This window comes from Amblyomma maculatum, chromosome 4 (genome assembly GCF_055883805.1).
Source record: "Amblyomma maculatum isolate TAMU_Amacu chromosome 4, ASM5588380v1, whole genome shotgun sequence".
NCBI lineage: Eukaryota > Metazoa > Arthropoda > Arachnida > Ixodida > Ixodidae > Amblyomma > Amblyomma maculatum.
In genome coordinates, this window is record NC_139347.1 from 50,384,904 (window position 1) to 50,411,517 (window position 26,614).

The following is a 26,614-nucleotide window of genomic DNA, read 5'->3' on the forward strand; positions in this document are numbered from 1 at the left end:
GATGGCGTTGCGCGCCTGAAACGGTCACCTGGAGAGGAGCACTATAGAATAAGAGTGCGTTATAAAACTAGGAATAACGTTATTTAACTATGCTCGTATTATTGTCGCCCTAAAGTTCATCACACGAATATTTCATGAACAGATATTACCTCAATGCGGTCACGTATTTTTGAGTTACTCGATGGTTAATAGAGAAAGTCCCATTGAGATCACCGAGGGACGCTCTGCATATTCTTCTGCGTGACAAAGTGCAGTAATTTGAAAGCGCACATCACTTATCAGATGAGAATCATTAAAAACTCTCACAGGTCCGTGAGGTTGGGCGAGGCACAGTTGTTACGTACATGTACTGAAGTTTGTGATGAGGGTACTGGGTAAATTTTTGTAAAAGCAAATACAGAGGGCGATAAAATGCACTAAGACTTAACTCGCACGAAATGTAAGACAGCATTGTGTTAAGTAGGCCGCAGCAACCGCGAAGATAAAAATGCTCACTGGAACTGGGGGACGGGCAGATGAGTGCATTCGCGCTATTCAAGTTGTTGAAAGCAAAAAGCGACGTATGTCAATAAGGAACAAGTACTCTTTCTCCTGCTCATTCTGCTATTATAGAGGAGAATAAACAGCACACCTAGTATCCAAGTGCACGTTTAGCTCAGAAATGCTGCCAAACAAGGAAGGAAGCCAGCGACTCACAGGTCGAAAGAATTTACTCCGAGCGAACGGCGAAAGATGAAGCGCTGAGAGAGAATGGCCTGCACATCATCACCGATTCGCAAACTCTCCCCGGCTGCCTGTTCGAGGCGTGCTGCGACCCCATTTTCATTGTTTGCTAGTTTCCTAGTACTATGTTTGACGGCGCTTTGTAAATTTTGGCGAAACGCCCACACATACGCAGCGCGACACGACGTTGCAGCCATAGCACTCGCGTATAGGGGGCAACAAGATGAGATCGAGGTGCCCTTTCATGGCTGGAGTGAAGGAACGCAGAGTTGGCGCAAAAAGAAACGAATAACGAACGAATCGTCCCAGACCAATAAATATCTCGCTGCTACATTATGGAAGTCTGCGCCGAAACATTCTCTGTTGACGGCTGTGTTCACAGTCTATAGATAGAAGCAAGCAATCTTTTGCTGAGTTACCGGCCTGGAGTGGCACTAGTTTTTAGTTGCGCGGCAGAATAGTCGCATTACTACTTTTTGTCGCTGCCAGGTTTCTGTCCCGGCCACGCCTGCCGAAGCCGGCAATATTTTCCACTGCTTTAATTTTAAGCGTCAGTTTCGATGTGACTTTCGTTGGCTCAGTGGCGAGAAAAAAATAAAAACACCGTCTGGTGACTGTCAACTTCCGCGCGTGAATCAAAGATTTACCAACAATACGAGATAGAAAGCCCAAAAAGCTCTATTTTTCAGTGATGCTATACTTAACTAGCCTCCAAAATGTTCGTCCATTTAGAACACGGTTCCTTTTTCTTTCTGTGTTACCTCCTCGCACGCTAAGCAGGCAGGAAAAGGAGAATCTGAAGCAACTTTGCAACTTCCCAACGAACTTGTCATTAACCGCAAAAATATTAAATTCAGCAAAGCTAAACAGTCGTCTTAACGGAAGAAGCGTCGAGTTACCACGTTTCCGGCAGCGTAATTGGTGAATCCTTTGCGAACGCACATTTCCCATTTAGCCTCATTTCTGAGCTACCGTGAACACGATTGAAAGGAAGCTCAAAGCAATAAAGAAGATATAAAATCGCAGCATCGCTGTGTAAGGGCTGCAGCTCACAACTTGTTCGTTGGAGGATCATGTGTTCTCCAAAGAACACGCACGTGAGATTGTTGAATGAAGGGCTTAATCGATCTGCCCCTGACTGCTTTAGCGTTGCATTACCGTCGTGCTTTCCTTGCTTGACATCGTTTGCCTAGCATGATGAGGAAATGTAAATGCAAATCTCAAGAGTTGGTAGATGCCATGAAGGTCGCGTTTAGTTACCGGCACATGTGCGTGCGCGCGCGCGCAGAAGGGGAGATTCTGAGTTATGTGAAATTTGATAAGGTTGTATCTTATAAAAACTATTAGGGAAGCATTTTAAAGAGATAGGGCATTTTAACGTGAAACCAACGCCGGCGGCAGTCCGCCGGCGTTGGTTTCATGGGTGAAAAATTGCGAGCATGGCAGTGACAGGCGGTAGTTGACATGGCCGAGCACAAACTGGACGAGGGCTTCATGACATTTAGTTTGGCAGGAGCTGCTAACTCGGGCCTCTCCTTTCATATGGGAGGGTGATATCAGAATCAGCCTCCCTGGGCCTTTACATACAGTTCACCCCTAGGCCAAGCAGGTACATTGAATCATACGGCTTGGCTAAAGCGGGGCATTATATGTTAGCTAGTAGCCTAAGCTATCGCATCATACAAATAAAGGCGTAGCTTAAATGTCGCCCTTAGTATTTTTTTTATTACTTCTGTCTACTTTTATTCCAGGACAATGCTGTTTTCAAGTTATTCCTGTACCGTACCTCTTATTATCTTTATGTTTTTCGTGCACGTCAGTTCTCTGTAAATGAGTGTTCTTTGTTTCAGTTGTGATGTACCAGCAATGATCTCCTTGGTTGTTCTTGTAATATTGTGTGTACGCGTGCGTTTCTGTATGCTCGTACGCATATATGCGTGTCTATGTGCACGCTTGTGCGCCTGTCTGTCTGTATCTGTACGTGTACGCTTGTGTCTGTGCGTGTTGGTACGAGTGTGTGAGCGCGCGCGTGTTTGTGCCTCGGTGCGTGTGTGAGATTCGGTTAAGTCTTCTAACACTTATCAGCGAATAATTTTTAAACGTGAATTTCCCCTAAACGCAGATCAATTCAATTGTATTTACCTCTCGAGATACATTAGCTACAATACATTGAGAACACCATGTAGTCAGTTATGGTTCAGGTGAAAAAAAAATTCCTATTTTCCCGTTCATAAACACCACCACAAATTAGATTACACATCGTCCCTGTACTTTCGTTTCGATAAATGTAGGCTTCCTTCATCGGACAGTTTTTTTTTTTATGTCAAAGGTAGAGTAAGGAAGAGAGAATAACATTATATCAAACACGGCCTGAGAGCTTTTTGATTCTCAGATGAATGAGACTGTCTCACGAGAACCTAGTCGGAAACCTTTAGCTATATTCCAAGGACGCACTTGTAATTTGAGCGTTCCGCTGCTCACAAGACATATGCGTCGTCTTGAAATTTTCAGGCTTATTCGCTCCCCCCCCCCGAAGCAGGGAAAACTGTGCCGCTTGCGTCCCACCGATGGCAGGTGTCAGCGTATTTTGTAGAGCATATTTTACTGTTTTTACGCAGATCTTAAAATGAGTTCGTATCTGGAGCCAGGCTATAGCATCTGCTTTTGTTAGCTTTTTATATGGTGCAGAGTGTTTCCTACGGCTAGGACGTCGAGTTTCTGGTCGATCCCTATATATATAAATAGAATTGGTTGCGTTGGTTTGGTTTGGTTTTGTTTGTTGGTTTGTAGGGTTTAATGTTCCAAAGCCACTCAGGCTATGAGAGACGCCGGAGGTTTGGAAGGGCCTGCTTGATTAACAAGTGCCCGTGCTAGGATACGGGGCAGATAGTGCCCCAACCCGGCACGAACCCTTGTCCGAATAATTTGCTGATGCTGTAATAAACGGGCAGCAGCAGCAGCTAATTTGTAGTTTTTACCGACCATATAAGCAAGCCAGGATTTCTGTGAGTCTGTGAGAGCGTGGGCCGCTTTATCATCTGTCTTAGCGTTTAATACCAAAGCAAGGACTGTGGCTAGCTGCGACTAGCTTTCTGTCCTTTAGGTGGTTGTATACTAATCAGCTACATAGGGCTACACAATATAGGGCTATCTTCGGATGAATGGCTAACCGTCGATAAATTCAACGGAAGTTTTTCTCCAGCGGTTTCTGAGCCTCTAAGTGCCCAGCCGCCAGCGGTAGCGCAAAACGATCAGATGTGGAGCAGCTCTTGGTAGGACCGACAGCACATGCTGGCTAGTAGCTAAAAGATCCCAAGCCATCGGTGCTCTGCATTTTATGTAGGTGAAGGCACTCGCACACACACACACACGCAAAGCTGCCCCCGCAGAGGCGGCGCAATGGCTACGGCGCTCAACTACTGTGCCCAAGGATGCGGGATCGAATCCCGGCCGCGGCAGCCGCTTTTCGGTGGGTGCGAAAAGCAAGGCGCCCGTATGCTGTGCGATGTCAGTGCACGTTAAAGAACCCCAGGTGGTCAAAATTTCCAGAGCCCTCCTCTACGGCGTCTCTCATAACCTTAGTCGCTTTGGGACGAAACAAAAAGCCGTGTACGTAACCGCGCTTCACTAGTGCAGCAGCACAACATCCTGGTCGTTGACTGTGCACCTTTGACAGACGTCTTCCGCTGCAACATTTCATCAATCAAAAGCACCATTAAACCTCTCTCGCAACATTCAACGCGGGTGGGCATCCACGCCCGAAGTTACCTGTACAACAAAGATGTAGTCTTGCTTCTCGTTTCATCTCACGACAAAATCTCTGGAAATATTTTTGAGAGGGGATTTTTTTCTTTCTGAGACGTCCCAGGAATATGCCTCCTCCCTCATTTCTCCCCCTCCCGCCCCCAGAAAAACAAAAGTGACTGCGGCTTAGCTAGGCTAAGCCTAGTTATGCAAGCGAAAGCTTTGTTATGCTTGGTTAAGCTGTGGTACTACTAATCCAGGTTAGACGTATATGCATAACATATAGTTTACAGAGCAAAATATTGATTAAGCATAGTCAGACACGGGTTTCTACGGTTTAACTCCCCCATGGCTGTCTGCGAATGCCAAGGAAACGCAGCCGAAGCAACGGTTCCAGCGCCCGACTCCTTCATGGCTGTCTTCAAGGACACCACAGACGGGTCTGTACGACACTAAAGTGTCGAATGTATTTTGAAGGAGCAGGTCTCAGAAGGCGAGCCAGATGGGCAGCGGTGGCGGTGGAGGAAAGAGGTAGACAAGGGATTGGAAAGATGTGTGACATCGTGTAAGGCAATGCTGTATACTTGCGGAGATATATGTACTGGACAAAATAACGTTTGCCAGGTGTTTGAAGAAAAAAAGGTGTGCGAAATAGAAGAAGCGATAGTATCAACGAAGTGAGCGCCGCCGATTTGGGATTCTTTTATTTCTGAGACGTCCCGGGAATCAGGCCCGAAAGCAAAAAAAAAAAAAAAAAAAAAAAAAAAAAAAAAAATGCTGTGTTTATTGTAATTTCTTTTTTATTTTTATTTTTGCGCGAGAGACACTATAGCAGACCATAAAGGTGACTAAATAAGCGCCGAGTAATAATTTCTCAGCCTACACCATGGTCCTCCTTCAAAATATTCAAAACATCGCTGCTAGAATACCCTGGACTGAATACAGGCCGTCGTGGTATGGGACCTCCAACCTCTGCTTAGGCCCAGCGAAACAGGCTCGGTCTTTCTGGCTCGCCCGAGCCTGTTCATTGCTGCTATCCACATACACGCTGTCCGCCGCGAGAACAGAGAAGCCCATGACCACTGAAGTGAACACAGGAGGCACGAAGATGGAGAGAGCAGCCAGGGAAGAGCTTTTACGATTCGTCTCCTAGCAGGCTCGTCTATAAAACATGCGGGGGATGTTTAAGTGAGCAAACAAGGCGAAATATTGCCAGAACTAAAGGCCGGTTCACTTGCAAGCGATTAAGCTAACTCAGCGACGAGCGACAGCGACAGAAAAATTTCCAACTTGTGCTGCTCTCCAGGAGTGCCTGGTTATTGTCAGCCCAACAGGAAAATCAATCCACCCTGGTAAACCAGGCGCAATATATATTAATTGCTTGATCTAAGCTCTAATATTTTATTTTAAAAAAACATCGATTACGATACCCGGTAACGAAAAATTTGAACGCAGCTTTTCAGGTATTTTCATTTTTTTGATATGCTGAGGTGAAGAGCATAAGACAGACATGTTTTTGTATAAATGCAGCTAGAGCCCATCGTATATTTTCTCACGTAAGCAAGCCATCCTTCAACTGGCACTCAATCCTCTCCAAGTTCTTGATTTTTTTTTTCTTTTTGATGTCAGCATGACGCTTGTCGGCACCACTGTCATGTTTCGCCGACCTCACCTTGACTGGTGCGTGGGTGACGTGTGAGCATTTCTTTAGTTGTGTCTTTACGGCTAAGACGTGACCGCGTTGGCGGCTCCAGTCTACGGTTAGTCTTACGGCATAGCTTATTGTGAACCCCGTTGCCGCTCTCTCCTCCCGGCAGGTGGACGGTCTTCTGCAGAACACCGGCCAGGGCATTGTGTTCCGCCTGTCCGACGACGAGCTTGGCGGTGTCAACATCAGCCAGGGTCCGCTGTCCTACCGCTACCGTGTCTATGAGCTGCGGCTACACTTCGGCCGCACCGAAGACCGGGGCTCCGAGCACTCCGTCTCTGGCTTTGTTTTCCCCGCAGAGGTAAGGAAACCATGACTCCTCTCGATAGCACTACTTGCGTCGGTCATGTACTGAACAGTACGCAAGCAGCATTGGGCGAGTAGGTTTTCGTTCACCGTAATGTTGCCTGTCTTCGTCTTCTAGAAAAACATATTCAAAGACATTTAGCATACCTTATACCACTGCCACGTACTGCGCCCTGCCCTTGCGCATTCACAGATGGCTCCGATGTGGAAGCTGTGCCTACAGTTGACCGGTATCTAGAGCTTCCGGACAGCCTGTTCATTCGCGATGGCGGCGCTTTGTACGCGGTATAGGGTAGATGTGGAAGTATAAGATATGCTTGAAAGTTTGTATTTCATGGTAAAACATTCGGATACTCCATAAATTATCTGTAGACTAATGTTAATGAGGTCTGTACACTGTCTGTGGGCTTAAAGCACCACACTCTTCTTAGACCTTTCTATATAGACAAGTTTATTACTGTCTATAGAAAGATTATTTGTCTTTTATAGACAAATTAAATTGTAAATTATTATGAAGTTTAGTACATGTATAGTACATAAATTATCTATAGGCGTAATGGAAAGGACTGTAGACTTCAGCTGTCTTTGGATAAAATAGAGCTATAGGATGTCAACAGAGCCTATAAAAAGTATAGAAAATCTAGCTACCATTTTCATAATGGTTGTTCTTAGGCGTGACCCAATGGCTGAAGGCGCGATTTTGCTAGTAACACAATTCGCCCAATCCGCGACCAGCAAAAAGCAAGCAACTTCGTCCAAGGTCCACACTTGTTAAGTCACTTACAACTCACGAGCGGTAGAGTACATGAAGCATATTGAACAAAGGCTGTGGAGGAGGAGGAGACCCAGTACACTAGCCAACTTTTCGAATACAAGATTTGTCTTCGTATGTGCCTCTCTCGTCGAAACGTCGCCTACTGGAATTACTCTCTCGACCTTTCCTCTATGTTAATCTGCTTGTTTTTTGCGAAGGATTCAATCTTTCTGAATTCTGACTAATTTAACCTGCGGCAGTAAGCAGCAAGCTGCCACTCGAGCAAAGACATCACGTGTCGTGTCCTCCCTTCGAAAAGGGTAGAACACGAAACATCATGCATCTTCGTACAAATGGCTTGAATAAACTGATATTCAGATAAAAACGAACAATTTTCGTTAAATGACACGACGTAGCGCTTAAAGACAACATATTCGAAACAAGTTCTGCTAACGCTGTGATTCATAAGTGCTTCCAACTATGCGAGAGACGTCAGATTCAGGTAACGCTTAGTTCTCTTACAGCGCTGAAACATGTCTTTGTTCAACAGACAAAACACTGAAGGCACTTGATTGTTAGTCAGTGCAGGAATAAAATCAGTACCTTCGCGGCTGCTTAGCTACGCCGGCACAACGAAAGTGCGTTTGATCTATTTCGAAGATTAACTTTTTGCCCTGTACCGAGACGAGTTTCTTTTATGCTTCCTACAATCGAAATAGAAACTTGAGGCGATTATAGCCGTGCTTTCGAGCCTTTGAGTATTGCTGTTGTATAAAACGGCATCGATAACGAATTCAAGCCCCGTATTAAAAGTCGGTACATATGGAGAGATTTATTCTAAACCTGGCTCTGTGCGGAGAGATGTTAATGTTCTTCGTTCTGAAACCTTAGTAAAAAGAAGAAAAACATCTGTCACTGGGGCGCATTATATGAAAAAAAAAAAATTCCACCGTCGAAGGGTTAATATAAAAAATAGGACGTGTGTGTAGCATCTTAAGGGGAATATCACCGCTATAGAGATACGGACTATAGATAGATGAGCTTCTACTCCTGTGCTTTTAGCTGTTATCGTAACTTCAACGAAGGTTTTTTTTTCTTTTTTTTTTCGCTGATATCAGAGAAGTTGAGAATTTATGCAAGAGTGTCCCAAACTCGTCCATAGTCTTGTGAGACACACGGGGTGATTCATCTCACTTGCACAACATGCTATTAAATATGGCGGGGGTCTATGGATTAGAGATGGCCCCTTTTATACTGAGTTTGGTTGGTTTGTGGGGTTTAACGTCCCAAAGCAACGCAGGCTATGAGAGACGCTTTTATAGTTACAGTCTCTGAATTTTTTCTTTAGAAATATGCGGTTGGCTAATCGCGCGAGAATAAATTATGCGCGAATAAATTACGTCAATGAAAGCTGTTATGAGTGTGCATTTAAGAAAGAAAAGGTTATCGCATTTTCAATGAAGCCAAGGCAAATCAATTATTTTCTTTTGTTTTAAACGTACGCGCGAATCGCTATGAGCTTTTCGTAATGTCAGTAAACCAAATTCTACAACCTTGCACTCCATATCACATCAGTAAATTGTCAAAACTTTAAGCTTACCTCAAGCCACAAGCAAGCAGCGGGTAACATTTCTTAGTTGCGATTAATATAAGAGATGATTTTTTTAATCCTCTCAAAAACAGTGGACACGACGAGTTGAGCATCTCGACTGCATTGAAACAATGTGTCTACATGCAGCAAGCATGCATTCATTTCCTTCATTCATTTAATGCATGACACAACGTTGTTTCTTCGTAGTACCGGCTATTCTCTTGCTCTTCGCCATTAGCTCAAAGGTTGGACGCGAATTCTTAGAGAAACAACAATGAACTCTTTATCCGCTTGATTTAAATTTAAACAGTCAATCGTGCAGATACACTGCTCGCGGCATCACCCTTTACAGCTGTTCCCAATTCTGTCCACACTGTCACGGTCATTTGTACGCAAGGAAGCACAAGAAGCGAGACTTGAACATCTGGCCTTCCCTGTTACAGACATTTAATAATTCGGCATGCAATTAGTATTCTTTTCGCGATCGCACTGTCGTTCCGTCATACATGTTTTAGGCGTCCAACTACGTGTTGCCGGCATACGACGCCTCGCTCAATGTCAAGGAAATGGGATAAAGCCAAGAAGGAAGCCATCTGCCCTTTTCATTTTTTATGAAATTAACTATGGTTTTTGAAACAGGGAAGATCAAAAAGCTTAACCCAATGGCCCTAGGAGTGCACCAAGAATGTTAGAATATGACTGTATAAAAAAAAGCGGGGGGGGGGGGGGGGGAGGGGGACCAAATGACGAAGCCTCGCGACAAAAAAAAAATTATCACTGGCTTGACAAAGATAAGAATTTGCAAGAAATAAAATAATATAGAATTCTGTTAATGAGATTTTTTTCACATTCGTGTCAGAAAATGATTGGTTCGAAACATGATGTTTTTGAGTGCTCTTCCTCCTTTTAATTTACAGTCGGCCGGTATTCGCGTTCTATAAGCAATCATAGAGTGATCGACCGAAATCCTCGCGGACAGAGCGCGATCGCTCGTAACGAGCCTACCCGGGTATCGGAAAATCATCAGGAGATCCTTACGTGCAGCACGGGTCGTAATTAGCGACGACGCTTCTCAAGCCATCGCGCTTACGTGGAATGCGATAAATGAGTTGAATCCGCTTGTTGAACTCTACCCACTAAAGCACACACACGAGTGACCCGCCGTGGTTTAAGCCGACCTTGAGCCGCCGCGTGTTGACTGCAGTATATTTCGCACAAACCTATCAGGCACAGTTAAAGCCTATGCCAAACACGATGTCTAAAATAGAAGCTCGCAACCACATTAGATAATTTCTTTTAATACACAGTCTAGCGAGTATGCTCTCATTGTCACTTCACATTGTTACATTTGGTGGTCGCGTGCTCAACCCACCGCTGACGCCAGTTGTTAGGTTTGGGTCGCGAGCGCCGGGGTAGCGTACCGCTGCGGCGCGCGGCCTCTCGGTAGCGTTGGCCTGGCGGCTCCGTGGACGGCGGACGGCATCAAAGGTGCCAGCAAAGACGAGGCGTCTTTTAACGAAACAACCTTTACTGCAACATCATGAAGAAACGGGCAGTGAAGCTGACCCGGAGAGATTACAGACACTCTCACACAGCTGGTGTCTAACGTCGTAACAACGGCGCGTCAAAGTAGTCTCTCTCCCAGCGGAGTCGGCCGCTGCTTTTTATAGTTTTTCCAGTTCACGGGGAAAGGGTAAACCCTCACAGGAAAGGGAGAGCCAAACATGTTGGTTCACGACGAATGACTCAATCGCAGGTGTTCCGACCTCATCTCCTCCACCTCCTGCAGACAGGAAAGGGCGGCGCCCTCTCTCACGAGCTCCAGGCTTGGCCGGGGTCTGCACACGCACGCACACACATTTGGCGCGTGGCAGGAACACGTCGAGTCTTGCCCGCGGGAGGAAGCGCTGCGCGGCCGATGAACGGCGCCGAAATGGCCGATCCGCTCGCGGTTCTGCCTGTTGCTATGCGGTGGCCGCGTCAGCTGTCCCACTTCTCGGTGGAGAAACGTAACAGACTGCCCCGCCGGGGAAGGGAGATCCCGAAGGGCAGGGGACTGCATCCGCTGTCCGGAGGGATCGGGATGTTGCTGCTAGCCGGGATCATCCGACTCTGTTTCTCTTGAGCCAGTCAGCCTGAAGAATTCCTTGGCAAGTCCGGGTTTCCAAGGCACTCTGCAACTTGTCTTCAGGAGAGATTTCTGGCAACCCACAACGTCACAACCACGCTAAAGACTCAACCGGTCAGCCAGCAAGCACGGGACAAACTTCACTAAGTTTTGCCAGACTATTTCCCTCTTATGCCCCCATCAATATTAAAGGGCAGCTCAGCAGCACTTGGAACGCGTCCACAAATTTGAAAATCGCATTTTCAAAACAGTCATTCTCAAACAAAAATAATACAATGCAATCTGTTTAAAATCCTAGGCCAGGAAGAAAAACACCAACTAGTGAATAAAGGCTTCTTCTCAAGTTATGGGCTTCGACTTAAGCCATCGGCATTACCGTTGAGATCACCCTTTTCACTAAAGCTTCGGCTGTCCGTTTCACGGAACAACCGTACCTTCCTGTTTCTGTGCAAAGAAACGCATGAGCATAAGTCACTAGCTTTGCTAAACAACCTATCCCTCTCCTTACGCTTGGCGCACCAGTCACGCATTTTCTGGGCACGGGCGCATTTCTGCCTTTGGGATAGTCGCTTTCTCTTTCGCGATAGCTTCAACTTGTTCCATTCTTTCTCGCGCCTGCCTTTCCGCTTTTTTCTGCGGCAGTACTGGAACACATGCTTTCTGCTTTCTTTTTGCAGTCTTTGGAGTTTGCTCTCCTTACGATGGTAGCATTCTTCCTCGCGCCTGCCTTTCCGCGTTTTTCGTCGGCAGCACTGGAATACTAGCCTTCTGCTTTCTTTCTGCAATCGTTTGAGTTTGCTCTCCTTACGATGGCAGCATTCTTTCTCGCGCCTGCCTTTCCGCGTTTTTCGGTGGCAGGACTTGAATACTCTAGTCCTACTTTCTTTCGGCGCGAGCTCTGGCAAGCTAGCGGTAACCGTTCTAGCGGTAACCGGAGCTAGTAGGGTACCGGTGTCGTCAAAGTGGTCAAAGTGCGGCGCCGCGTCTGATTCGCGGCCAGCAGCGCATGACTCACTTTCTGTCAAGTTCGAACAACAACCGCTAATGCCAGTCCCCAAGCTAGGCATTTCCTCTGGCGGCGCCGCGGCTGCATCGCTTGACTCACTTTCATTCAAATCCGAACAACCGCTCATGCCAGCCCTCAAGCTAGGCATTTCCTCTGGCGGCTCGCCACTCACGTTACACGGGTCCTCCGATGAGCCGCATCGCTCAGCGTTAACCGGCGCACGATCAAGCTCCTTCGACAGCTGGGGCGCTTCGGATTGCGTGAGGGTCATGTATGCCACGTCCGCGTTCGCACTGGGGTTGCTTTCGCGAATACAACCTAGCGTGGTATCAGGGCACGAACGATTCTGACTCTGCTCTGGTCGCTCGCTGTCGCCTTCGCAAGTCTCGCTCTCTACAGCGGACGCACACTCCTCGTCGGTCTGCCCTGGCTGATCACAACTCGCGGGCTGCGCAGTTTCCCTGATCGGCACTTCGTTTTTCTGCGTGCCCTGCTCTACGATGAAGCTGATTTCGGAAACCGAAATTCTGTCATTTCCTAGCTGGTTTCCTTCTCCGCCACGCTCTACACAAGCTTCTGCACTGAGAGGCGGTTCAGCTATTACCAGTTCCCCACTCTCATGTGATGGAACTGTATCTCCTACAGCTACTTGGGTCGGCATGCAGTTCACCTCGCTTAACGGCGTCACTTCGGACTTCTCGCCGATTAAGCCTGTGCTAACCGTCTCAGCTAGTGGCTCGACCAAGGTAACACGATGCTCTTCTGTTACAGCCTCGGTCGGCTCGCTACTGCGGTCACATTGCTCGGCCGCTTCCCCAAGCTGTTTCTCACAGTCCGATGCAAGTTCGATTTGCTCCGGAACTTCCGCACTGTCTAGCCATTCGCTTACAGCGGCTTTCAACTGATAGGCCAAATCAAAGTATGCCTCGTTACAATGTTTCTCGCTCTCATATCTCTTCCGAAGATCCTGAGGCGTTATCTGATATCGTATCAGCAATGACTCTTTTAGTTCATCGTAATTTTTCAAGCGGTCGCCAACCAATCGCTTGATTTCTTCCGACGCTTCAGCGGAGAGAAGAGCTACCAACTTCTGCGCCCAACTATCTCGCTCGAAGCGTTTACTTCTGCAGACATTCTCGAAGTCTGCCAAATACTCGGCCACATCCTCGGCAATGAGGAACGGTGGCGGACCATCTCGCGGTATTGAACCGTTACACTGAATGGCATTGCAAGCTTTAATCCTTTCCACGCTCATTCTATGTGCTGATATCTCCAGCTGCATCAGTTTCCTTACGCGGGCGTCCTCTTTCTCGAAACGTTCCCTACGTTCGCGCATCTCTTTCTCGTGACGTTCTCTACGTTCACGCATCTCTTTCTCGTGACGTTCACGTTCCTCTTTCTCGTGACGTTCTCTACGTTCACGTTCCTCTTGACGTTCGTCAATGATCTCAAGGCATTCCAAAAGCTCGTCATCTTCAGCTTCCAACTCAAGAATAGCCTTTAACACTTCTAGTTTTCTGAGTTTGTCTGACAAATTCAGACCCAACTCCTCCGCAAGCTCCAGCAATTTCGGTTTGCGCAACGACTTCAAATCCAAATTCATGGCTGTTCCGAGTGCTGCCTTCTCTACTGCCCACTATTGCCTTGCTGCAATTAACCCAGCAACAACGACAACACAATTACCAGCTCTGTTCTCTACTTAACAAAAGCCTGGCAAAACTCAGTAGAAGAAAGTCCCGCACTCACCAAACCTCGCAGCCAAGAATCCAACGCAGTCGTTCCGCTGCAGGCAACCAGTCATCACACAGGGCTCGTTGCACTGCTCCCGCCTTTTCCGCTGAGCTGCTTTGATTCACGAGTCACGCCTCGGACATCTCCGCTCTTCCCACCAGATGTTGCACTTCGGTCAGGCCTGGCTCGTTTCACCGACCACGGTCACTGCTTGGTCGTCCTCGTCTCTCCGCTTTCCGCTGTTCACCAGTTGTTGGACGACGGTATCGCCTGGCTCGTCCCTCCAACCACGGTTACGGTTTGGTCGTCGTCGTCCCACCGCTGTTCACCAGTTGTTACATTTGGTGGTCGCGTGCTCAACCCACCGCTGACGCCAGTTGTTAGGTTTGGGTCGCGAGCGCCGGGGTAGCGTACCGCTGCGGCGCGCGGCCTCTCGGTAGCGTTGGCCTGGCGGCTCCGTGGACGGCGGACGGCATCAAAGGTGCCAGCAAAGACGAGGCGTCTTTTAACGAAACAACCTTTACTGCAACATCATGAAGAAACGGGCAGTGAAGCTGACCCGGAGAGATTACAGACACTCTCACACAGCTGGTGTCTAACGTCGTAACAACGGCGCGTCAAAGTAGTCTCTCTCCCAGCGGAGTCGGCCGCTGCTTTTTATAGTTTTTCCAGTTCACGGGGAAAGGGTAAACCCTCACAGGAAAGGGAGAGCCAAACATGTTGGTTCACGACGAATGACTCAATCGCAGGTGTTCCGACCTCATCTCCTCCACCTCCTGCAGACAGGAAAGGGCGGCGCCCTCTCTCACGAGCTCCAGGCTTGGCCGGGGTCTGCACACGCACGCACACACATTTGGCGCGTGGCAGGAACACGTCGAGTCTTGCCCGCGGGAGGAAGCGCTGCGCGGCCGATGAACGGCGCCGAAATGGCCGATCCGCTCGCGGTTCTGCCTGTTGCTATGCGGTGGCCGCGTCAGCTGTCCCACTTCTCGGTGGAGAAACGTAACAACATGCAGCTTAACATTCGCACAAAATGTTCGCGCGCGCACTGCTGTTACTGTTCGCTCGTGTCATGAAATGCCGACGATTCAAAAACTGTCATCACTGACCACTGCTCCACAAGTGGCATTAAAACTGCTTAATTTGGCTCGATTACCGCGCCCCTCGAGTTCCGGCCCTGAAAGGGTGCGCATTGACCTCTTCTCTTACTAGCCTCCCGAAAGTAGTGCTAGTGGTAGATGCAAGACTCACTATACTGCTCGGCTCCTATTTGCATCAAGCGTCTAGCCGGCGTTCTCCGCGTCTTAGATTTCCTCAGAGTGTCATTGGGATACATAAACAATCTCAGTCATGGTGTACGCGTCAAAGTTTCAGGATCGTCGATGGAATGAGTGAAATATCTTCTACTTTGCTGTCTAGCGTTTATCTAGTTCTGCAGCAAAGCAATGCGGAAAGGTACGTGAAGCTTGATGGATTGAATCTCAACAGCGATTGCGTTTCATTGCAAACATCCAATGATGCTGCGTGAACTGAAAGAAAAATGAGTCTTTTGTGCGACGAGCATGCGGTGTTTGCTCGGATCGCATGACGCAGTGGCGGGCAATTTTTGTTACGATCAACTGTCACTTTGCAGCTACAGATCCTGGGCTATAACTGCGACCTGTACGCCAATGTGTCCGAAGCGAGGCAACGAGCGCAAGGCCTCGTGGCTTTAGCGGTCATTATTAAGGTGAGTAAGCGTCGTTCACGAGTTCATGGTGGGAAAATATGTCCCCTTTCTCTCCTTGTAAGTATGAACTTCTGAGACTTCATTGGTGCTTTTGTCAGGAACAAAATTACACATGACGATGCGCAGATTGCTTTGTGCCTCAATTTCTTAAATTTATTATTTTTTGTCATTCAGGGTAAAAAATCTTTTATTCCACCCCGTTGACCATGGCTTTACGTCATGGATTAAGAAAAGATACTCCAGAGATGCACCCTAGGCTTTTCTTCTAATCATCATCATCACATCATCATCATCATCATCCAGACTCTACCAACTGCAGGTCGAAGGCCTCTCCCATTCTCCTGCAATTAACCCTGTCATGTGCAAGCTGCATCCACTTGACCCATGCAAACTTCTTAACCTCATCCGCCCACCTAACTTTCTGCCACCCCCTTCTATATGCCTTCTCTATACGTACTGAACAGTACCCACACAGAAAAGAATGGGCGGCTATGGAGTCAACACCACTACCACAGTCTTGGAATACGAGAATACTTGGTCGTAAATTCGCACAAGAATGCTTGGTCGTAAAGTACCATCAAGCAAAGAATAAAACTCTTTCGAAATGCGAACTTTCAGGTCGTAACTAGAAATAGTTCCTCTACCTCCTTCGGGACAAGTTTCGTGCTATCTGGTAACAACATCTATGTACAACCTTTAGCTCAGTTGGCTTCCGTCACGCATACGTGTTTTGAATGCATGAAGGGTGCACTAAAAATAGAACAAGCAACAGAACAATATGTATAATAATAGCTTTCCGCTGCAGGAGGAGGTCGAGAGTAGAGGCAATACAGCTTCCTGAAAGCGTAATTTAAGCATGCGTAAATGCGTAGATATCGTTATGGCCGCCTCTGTAATACTCAGATGGGAATTTTCACGTTTGAGATCCACAAACGGATTTAAGAGATTTATCAAGTCTGGCTGATGCTTGATTTGATATTTAGGACGCGAAATAGACCACCATATACTTATGGCTGCGGATATATATATATATATATTGTGGAAGAAGGCTAGGTCAAGACGGCGAGGTCGTGGCGGCAAGGACAGCGAAGCCTTGTCCAGCGTTTTAATCCGGTCACCAACCCAGGCACGCGCCAGAGCCGGCGCCGCGGGACGATGATGATGGTATGTACAAATGAAAGAAGATGATGATGGCATGTACAAATGAAAGAAGGTCCACAGAAGGCTCACACAATCTGCCCGGGGGGTCGGAAGCGGCCAGCGGCCAGCCTGGCCGCTCCTAACTAACCGATGTACCGCGGCGCACAAACGGTTTCAAGCGAGAGACATGAACAATTTCAGTTCCGCGGTGGCGTCGATCGGCTGGGGAATCAACAGGCGCGACTTTGTAGTTAACTGGAGAAGTTTGGCTGATGATCTTGTAGGGACCAAGGTAGCGGTGGTGGAATTTGTCACTAAGGCCAGGGGTGCGCAGTGGAGTATAAAGCAGTACTTCGTCACCGGGACGATAAGAGACCACGCGATGCGTAGAATCGTAGCGGCTCTTGCGGTCTTCCTGGCACGCTGCTGTGTTGAGGCGGGCAAGATGACGGCATCTGGCCACACGAGATAAGAACTGGGTAGGTACCGATGTGGAGTAGTCGGGCGTAGAGAAGAAGGAAGCGTCGAGAATTGTAGTGGGAGGACGGCCATAAACGAGGAAAAATGGAGAATAACCGGTAGTCCGTTGTACTGCTGTGTTATAGGCGAAAGTGACGAATGGTAGAATAGTGTCCCAATTTCGATGATCCGGTGTGATATACATGGAGATCATATCCGATAAGGTGCGGTGAAATCGCTCAGTCAGCCCGTTAGTCTGGGGATGGTAGCTCGAGGTTGTCTTATGAAGGGTGGATGACGCGTAAAGAACTTCGGCAACGACTGTCGATAAGAAGGTCGTCCCGCGGTCACTTAGGAGCACCCGAGGAGCGCCATGACGCAATACAATTGATTGCAAAAAGAAATTTGCTACTTCTTGAGCGGAACCGGTCGGTACAGGTGCTGTCTCAGCATAGCGTGTAAGGTGGTCGACAGCTGTTTTAATCCAATGGTTACCCACCTCGGAGAGAGGTAGGGGACCATATAAATCGATGCCGACTACGTCGAATGGCGTGGCGGGACAGGGAACAGGTTGTAGAAGGCCAGCGGGTGAAGAAGTCGGCCGTTTGCGACGTTGGCATAGAGGGCAGGATGCGACGTATTTGGCAACGCTGGAAGATAGGCCAGGCCAAAAGAATCGTTTTTTCACGCGGTCGTAGGTTTTGTCAATACCAAGGTGACCTGCAGTAGCGTCATCGTGGAGAGCCGCCAGTATTCGTTGACGAAGCACACGCGGCACGACTGGTATCCAGCGAGTTCCGTCAGGGCAATACACGAAGCGGAGTAGGATGCCATCTTCGAGCTTGAAATTGCGAAGTTGTCGGCGAAGCCGAGCATTGGGCGGGTCCGAAGCGCCAATAAGGCGATCGATGATGGGACGGCAGTAGGCATCGGCTAATTGCTGTGAGCGGAGAGTGTGTTTGTTCTCTGCGTCGTCAAAAGAAACTGTTGTGATATACGTCGGGGAAAGAGATGGTCGGCTGTGGTCATAGGTGGAAATGCATTGGGAAGAAAAACAGCAAGCCGATTCCGAAAGTGGACAGCGAGAAAGAGCGTCGGCGTCTTGGTGTTGGCGACCCGATTTATAAATGACGTCAAAATCGTATTCTTGCAGGCGTAGAATCCAACGGCCAAGTCGGCCTGTCAAATTTTTGAGCGAAGACAACCAGCAAAGAGCATGGTGATCGGTCACAACTGTGAAGTGCCGACCGTATAGGTAAGGGCGAAACTTTTGGACAGCCCAGACGACGGCAAGGCACTCCTGTTCTGTAATAGTGTAGTTTTTCTCAGCTGGAGTCATAGTCCGACTGGCGAAGGCAATCACTTTCTCACGCGAAGTTGCATCGCGCTGCAGAAGTACAGCGCCAAGACCGATACCACTGGCATCAGTGTGCAGGATGGTTGGAGCGCTGTCCCTGAAGTGGCCAAGAACAGGGTCTGATGTGAGGGCGTGCTTCAGGTTATTAAAAGCAGCTTCGCACTGTTCAGTCCACACGAAAGGGCTGCGTGCTTTAAGTAGTTGATGGAGAGGAGCAGCAATACTTGCAAAATGCTTTATAAAACGCCGGAAATAAGACGCCAGGCCGAGAAAACTGCGCAACTCTGTAGTCCGTTGTGGACGAGCAAATTTCAAGACCGCAATAATTTTTTCAGGGTCTGGACGAATGCCATCATGGCTGACTAGATGTCCCAATATTTTAATTTCCTTCTGTGCAAAGTGGCACTTCTTGGTGTTGAGCTGAAGGCCCGCTGAAGCGAGACACGTGAGGACCTCATTCAGGCGCGTGAGATGGTCGTTAAAAGTTGACGAAAAGATGACAATGTCATCCAAGTAGCATAAACAGGTTCTCCATTTTAGGCCACGAAGCACAGTATCGATCATCCTTTCAAATGTCGCTGGTGCGTTACAAAGTCCGAAAGGCATAACATTAAATTCGTAAAGGCCATCGGGAGTTGCGAAAGCGGTTTTTTCTTTATCGTCCTCGTGCATAGGTATTTGCCAATAACCTGAGCGGAGGTCCAAAGTCGAGAAATATTCGGCGCCTTGGAGAGAGTCAAGGGCGTCATCAATTCTTGGCATTGGGTATACATCTTTGCGGGTAATTTTGTTGAGTGCGCGGTAATCAACACAAAAGCGTACCGAGCCGTCCTTTTTTTTAACTAACACTACTGGGGAGGACCATGGACTTGTCGAGGGACGAATAATATTGCGATGGAGCATGTCATTTACATTTTCTTCAATTACCTTTCGTTCAGAGAGGGAAACCCGATAAGGCCGTCGGCGAACGATAGAGCTACCTTCAGTAATGATGCGATGGTGCGCAACACTAGTCCGTCCCAGTGGTGGGGAAGTGGCATCAAAAATGGCTTGGTGTTGTCGAAGCAATGTCAGCAGTTCTTGGCGTTGGTTCGTCGTGAGGTTAGGATTAATAGTCTTTGTGAGAACAGAAAGAGAGACGTCTGTCGAAACACGGTGCTGAGACTGAGGGGCGGTGAGCACCATCAAGGACAAAGGTTGAACATCCACCTTGCAGGGGAGAGAAGTTCCTTTTCGGAGCACGAGGGATTCACGTGAAGTGTTAGTGGCCGCTACTGTCGCTGAGCCGTTGCAGAACCTCACAAGACTAGACGGGAAGGCGATACCGCGTTCAAGATGACGATAAGATGGTGCGATGAGTACGTCCCCGTCAGCGATGTGGTCAGAAACAACGGTAAGCAGTTTTTCGCACTGAGGAGGCAGAACAGTATCAGCGGCGGCAACGAGGGGATGATGTCGTTCAGAAACTTCAGATGAAAAATCGCTGTCTGTCATATGGATAACACGGTCGCCACAAGAAATTAATGCCGAAGCGGTTGACAAAAAATCCCATCCAAAAATTATCAGATGCGCACATGGAGAGAGCACAGCAAACTGCACATGATGGCGGACGCCGTCAATAACAACTCGTACGGTGCACTTTGCTAAAGGGCGCAAAGGGACGTCATTGGCTCCACGGAGATCAGGCCCATCATATGGTGTCGTAACTTTTCGCAAACGGTAGCACAAATCAGCGTGAATGACAGAAATTGCAGCCCCTGTATCAATCAATGCTTCTACCGGTAATCCTTCAGCGAAAACAGAAATCACATTATACGGGCGATCTGGAGGACTTTTGGTAAGTTCGCAGACTGCAGTTTGACCTCCGGAAACTGCAACGCTTAGTTTTCCGGATGGCGGACAGGGAGAGTTGTTGCGGGTCGGAGAAGGGAAACTGAGCGGCGGTATGGGGATAGGGACCGACGTCGGGACGCATGGGTTCCACGAGGCTCAGACGAGGATTCTGGAGGTGGGGATGATCTTCGAGGTGGGCTGGACATAGGAGGTCGTCGCTGATAATATGAGGGTACGTCATTTTCGAATGCGTCATAACCACGCCGCTCGTTCTGAATACGGCGACGGCAGAAGCGGGATATATGTCCTCGTATTCCACAGTAGTAGCACACTGGGCGAGAGGGGCGCCAGGGTGCGTAATAGGGTGGCGTAGGCTGAGCCGTCGTCACGGCGTTGATGTGGTTGTAGGGCGATGCCAGTTGGGGCGGCGGAACAAAAGGAGGGGGTGATGCTGCGACGTGCGCGTAAGTCGATGCTTGGCGGGGTGCAGGAGGGTCGGACGGCATAGGTCGCGTGATTGTTGCCAGCTCATCTTTAATGATGTTGCGTAGACCGGCGTCATTAGAAGGTACGGAAGAATGATCGCACCCGTGTCGACAGACAGGCTTGAGGGCTTGGAGCTCCTCCCGGATGATGGCTCGAATCAGTGCCCGTAGATCCAGGTCAGCATAGGTCGGGCCTGTAGCAATGCTGGGCTGCAATCGGGAGGACTGCAGCTGGTCGATGCGTTGGCAGGTCGCAATAATGGCGTCAACAGTAGAAGGATTCTGGGCAATCAGGGTATTATAAGCCACAGAATTAATTCCTTTTAAGATGTGGTGTACGCGTTCAGCTTCCGGCATGGTGGGACTAACACGCCGGCAGAGTGCAAGTATGGCCTCTATATAAGACGCGTACGACTCATCGGGACCTTGGAGGCGAGAGGCGAGCTTGTTCTTCGCGACCTCAGTGCGAACTGCTGGGTCGGCGAAATATTGGCGGAACTGCTGCTTGAATGTTGTCCAGTTAGTGGTGTGGGGTTCGCGGTTAATAAACCAGGTTCTGGCGACCTCAATGAGGTAGAAAGAAACGTTCAGAAATTTTAGAGCGTCGTCCCACCGGTTGTAGTTACTGCAGCGTTCATAGGTGTCCAGCCAGTCATCGACGTCTTCGTCGCGACGACCAGCGAACAGCGGCGGGTCGCGTTGTCGTGCGGGCATAGTCGGAGGGGGTGGTGCAGCCGAGGTAGAGGGTCCTGCCGAATCGTGGGTGCTCTCGGTAGACATAACGATGGTGGCAGGCGGTAAACAGCGACCGGAACGTAGCTCCAGCGAGAGGCAGGGCACAAAACAGCAAGGGGATCAATTCTCACCTCCACCACTTGTGGAAGAAGGCTAGGTCAAGACGGCGAGGTCGTGGCGGCAAGGACAGCGAAGCCTTGTCCAGCGTTTTAATCCGGTCACCAACCCAGGCACGCGCCAGAGCCGGCGCCGCGGGACGATGATGATGGTATGTACAAATGAAAGAAGATGATGATGGCATGTACAAATGAAAGAAGGTCCACAGAAGGCTCACAATATATATATCCGTCACTATCAACTGTCACTTTGCAGCTACAGATCCTGGCTACAGATATATATATATATAGAGGGAGAGAGAGAGAGAGAGAGAGAGAGGATTTCACACACCTTTCCCGATTATCCTATTTTATTCTAACAACAGGTTCAGATGGTTGACGAAGCAGCAGCTTGCTTCAAAATATCTTTGTTGTTTTTGTTTTATTTGCACTTCTGCAATCATTGCTTTGTGTTGCTTCAGACGTCACGGACCCTCTAAAACTTTTTTTCTGCCTCGAAACACCAACAACGCAAGCATGTGCGAATAGGCTTCTGGATCCGCTATAAAATATGGTACGCCAATATTCGAATACACGAAACATGGTTTTCTCCTGACAAATGCTAAAATTTACACACTGATTTCATGAAGCAAACAGAGGGAGTATGTTTAAGGCAAAACAATTTTACTCACATATGTATCAATATGTATTTGCGCACCGTCTTGAACATCTGCTATTAAAATCAGCCGAATCCTAGGTGCTCTGTAGTATGCTCCAGGCAAATAACAGCCCAATACTGCACCAATTCGTCGTAATCCCGTTCTCAAGCTCCAGTTTCTTTTATCTATCTATCTATCTATCTATCTATCTATCTATCTATCTATCTATCTATCTATCTATCTATCTATCTATCTATCTATCTATCTATCTATCTATCTATCTATCTATCTATCTATCTATCTATCTATCTATCTATCTATCTATCTATCTATCTATCTATCTATCTATCTATCTATCTATCTATCTATCTATCTATCTATCTATCTATCTATCTATCTATCTATCTATCTATCTATCTATCTATCTATCTATCTATCTATCTATCTATCTATCTATCTATCTATCTATCTATCTATCTATCTATCTATCTATCTATCTATCTATCTATCTATCTATCTATCTATCTATCTATCTATCTATCTATCTATCTATCTATCTATCTATCTATCTATCTATCTATCTATCTATCTATCTATCTATCTATCTATCTATCTATCTATCTATCTATCTATCTATCTATCTATCTATCTATCTATCTATCTATCCATCCATCCATCCATCCATCCATCCATCCATCCATCCATCCATCCATCCATCCATCCATCCATCCATCCATCCATCCATCCATCCATCCATCCATCCATCCATCCATCCATCCATCCATCCATCCATCCATCCATCCATCCATCCATCCATCCATCCATCCATCCATCCATCCATCCATCCATCCATCCATCTATCTATCTATCTATCTATCTATCTATCTATCTATCTATCTATCTATCTATCTATCTATCTATCTATCTATCTATCTATCTATCTATCTATCTATCTATCTATCGATCCATCCATCCATCCATCCATCCATCCATCCATCCATCCATCCATCCATCCATCCATCCATCCATCCATCCATCCATCTATCTATCTATCTATCTATCTATCTATCTATCTATCTATCTATCTATCTATCTATCTATCTATCTATCAATCTATCTATCTATCTATCTATCTATCTATCTATCTATCTATCTATCTATCTATCTATCTATCTATCTCGTTCTCTCTCTCTCTCTCTCTCTCTCTCTCTCTGTCTCTCTCTTGTATGGTGCGTTTTTATGCCCTGCTTTCAATCACCGGTTTCTCTCTGTCTTTCTTATGGTGGCGCAGCGACTAATTTGGCTGTCCTGTTAGTATCGTCCGCAGCGACGACGCACACAGCGCATTGCAGCCACTGCCGGCCCCATACGGCCTCCTCGAAAAGCTCCTTCCGCTGCAATTCTTTTGTGGAAACGTAAACTGGGCCACGCGTTACGCGAATATTTATGCGATGAATGCGTAAGCACGTGCGAATGCGGGGGAACACTAAACGTCATCGCGACAATGTAACCGTGCAACAAAACAATATACTGCCTCAAGCAAAGCCGCAAAAAAAAATAAAAGGAGTGGCTACGCGTGTCTGGTCTCTGCGCTCACTCATAAGAAATCCATGCGCGTCGAGCCTTTCCAACACGCAGACTTAGCATGCGGCGCCTTTCAATGAATCATGCTGTCATGCGGCGTAAGTGCCATGCGCCCGAGGTTCCTCGGCAGACACAAATCGTTCTGGTACAATCTGTTTAAGTGACCCGAATATCCCCCAGAATAATGAGTCGTGTCTCAGCCATTTCTAATATAACCTTACTTCGGTCCAGCTAGTCTTGGCGTAAGCATCTGAATCGCTGACATCGGAAAACTGCCTTGGCAGCGGTGACTATTTGCCTATCTTTCTCCACGTGTGCTGCGCTGCATGAGAAGCGTTTTTACGTTGAAAGGAGAGAAAAAAATTAAGTGTCGAGGAGCCCGAAAGCCGCTGGGACACATGAATAAAAAAAGATCTAGCAGTGCAAATCAGAATAGAGCCCATTAGTGAGCACATCTTCCAGAGAACTCGCATTTGCCCCCGAGCGCTTTATGGACAGACAGTCAACATGGTGAAATAATTGCCAATGCTAGTTCTCCGGCCTTTCTTCAGGCCGAATAAATAGATTGATTCGCACGTGCGCGACGGGTTCAGGGGCGATCCTAAGGGGTCACCCAAACTGCTGCGTGACAATAGAAGGGACGCCTATTTTCGCTCATCGATTTCCCGGTCTCAGTAACCAGTTGGTCACGCACAAAAATTACAAACACAGGAAGAAAATAAGAAGACGTAAAAAGCTCGAACTATTAACTGGTTTTATTCGTATCACTGAGGCTTCTACAGGCATTGTGCACACGTGCCTAAAAAGGTGGGAAGAGGAGATAAAGAAGGAAAATCAAACCTGTGCATAAGTGAACAGAAGCCGTGCATGAAGTTATTTTCCTCATTGTACAGCATTACGGGAGTATCTATGAAGTATCAGCGCTGCTAAAAGCTCACAGGCTACTTTGTCTTTGCTCCTGCATATAATATTAATATCTTCCCGGGCAGCACAAACCTTGGGCTTAGTGTTGGTACGTCTCGGCAATGTCCGGGCCAATGTAGGACTGGTCGTTACCGACGTGTACCAACACTGAGCCCAAGGTTTGTGCTGTCTGGATTTGAGCCGGAAAGTTTGCTCCTTCTTTACTCCGAATTGACCGAGCACGTTCTCCTGCGCGTTCATTCACGCAGTGGCCTGCTTGGCCACTGTGCCCGTGGCCCATTTCACGTCCGTGGTACATTTCACAAACGTTTCGGCACATCTTATATTGATTCCGTTTCTTTGGTCTCTTTCGCCGCTGATCCTCGAGGATAAATAACTCAGCCAGCTTTCGTGGCCCTGAAAAAAAAAAAAAAAAAAAAAAAAACATAGGCGCCGCCTTTTTTCCCACATTCTTCATGTTGTGGGGGACATTGTACATATGCGCTCAGTGTCATGTCGACCATGTTCTCTTTCTTTTACCTTCATAATAATGTTCTTGGCTACAGCTGTGATAATCACGCAGAGGCTGAATGGAGCCTGTTAACTTGATGATTGGAACTAGTGTTCAATGCATATGGGCATGACTTTGTCAAAGCAAATTACAGGCACAGGCAATCTATAGCTCTTTTAACTATCTTCGAGTGCACAGAGTCTCTGACAAAGTCAGATATACAACATTTAGCAAGTTTTTATTTAGTTATATTTAAGCAGCGTAAAAAACAAGACACCGTTGAAGAATGAGAATCGACCCGAGCGCTGGAGCGGAAAAAACGCAAAAGAACCAAAAACACTAACCCTTAAAACGCAAAGCATAAGCACCATTCGTCATAAATGAACTCTTGTTATCATCTGGACAACACGCAGTTGCCAGGAACACTTCTCTCTTTCTACTAGATTGACAGATGGCGAAGAAGCGCATGTGTTTTCCTCCTGCCTAACCAAAACCGATTCCACCAACTCCCTGCGGACACGATCAGTGTAATAGCACAAGACCGGTATCTTTTCTTAGAGAGGGAAACAGTCTTAGCGCTGCTTCTTTTAAGGATCTGCGGAGTTCAAATAGCAGCTAATTAACACATCGGCCTATCTGGTTGATGTACCTTTTCCCGCACGAAAGCGGGACGGAGTGACACAATGAACCGTCGTTTGCCGGCATTTCATTAAAGCTATACATATCATGCATACCATATACGACTCTAGTGTCACAGTGGACAAGCAGTCTTTTTGTGTTACAGTACACCTATGTATGTATGTATGTACGTATGTATGTATGTATGTATGTATGTATGTATGTATGTATGTATGTATGTATGTATGTATGTATGTATGTATGTATGTATGTATGTATGTATGTATGTATGTATGTATGTATGTATGTATGTATGTATGTATGTATGTATGTATGTATGTATGTATGTATGTATGTATGTATGTATGTATGTATGTATGTATGTATGTATGTATGTATGTATGTATGTATGTATGTATGTATGTATGTATGTATGTATGTATGTATGTATGTATGTGCGTGCGTGCGTGCGTGCGTACGTACGTGCGTATGTGCGTGTGTGTGTGTGTGTGTGTGTGTGTGTGTGTGTGTGTGTGTGTGTGTGTGTGTGTGTGTGTGTGTGTGTGTGTGTGTGTGTGTGTGTGTGTGTGTGTGTGTGTGTGTGTGTGTGTGTGTGTGTGTGTGTGTGTGTGCGTGCGTGCGTGCGTGCGTGCGTGCGTGCGTGCGTGCGTGCGTGCGTGCGTGCGTGCGTGCGTGCGCTCATTTTCAGCACCCTCCCCCTCCCCTGCCCCTGCCCCTTTGCCAAGATGCTCTCCGATAGCTGAGCAAGGACTTCATCCGGAAAACTAGCGTTTTTCAGCCTCTGTAATTGCCCC

At 47.4% G+C, this 26,614-nt stretch overlaps 1 protein-coding gene across 1 annotated transcript in view; it reads left to right on the top strand.

Moving 5' to 3' along the window:
- The window catches only part of LOC146190964 (carbonic anhydrase-related protein 10-like), a 61,212-nt gene that overhangs the window by 16,503 nt on the left and 18,095 nt on the right, over window positions 1-26,614 (top strand). The window contains exons 2-3 of the mRNA XM_084600262.1: window positions 6,285-6,476; window positions 15,325-15,420. Coding sequence (XP_084456388.1) covers window positions 6,285-6,476; window positions 15,325-15,420 — 288 coding nt within the window. The remainder of the gene's footprint in view (window positions 1-6,284; window positions 6,477-15,324; window positions 15,421-26,614) is intronic.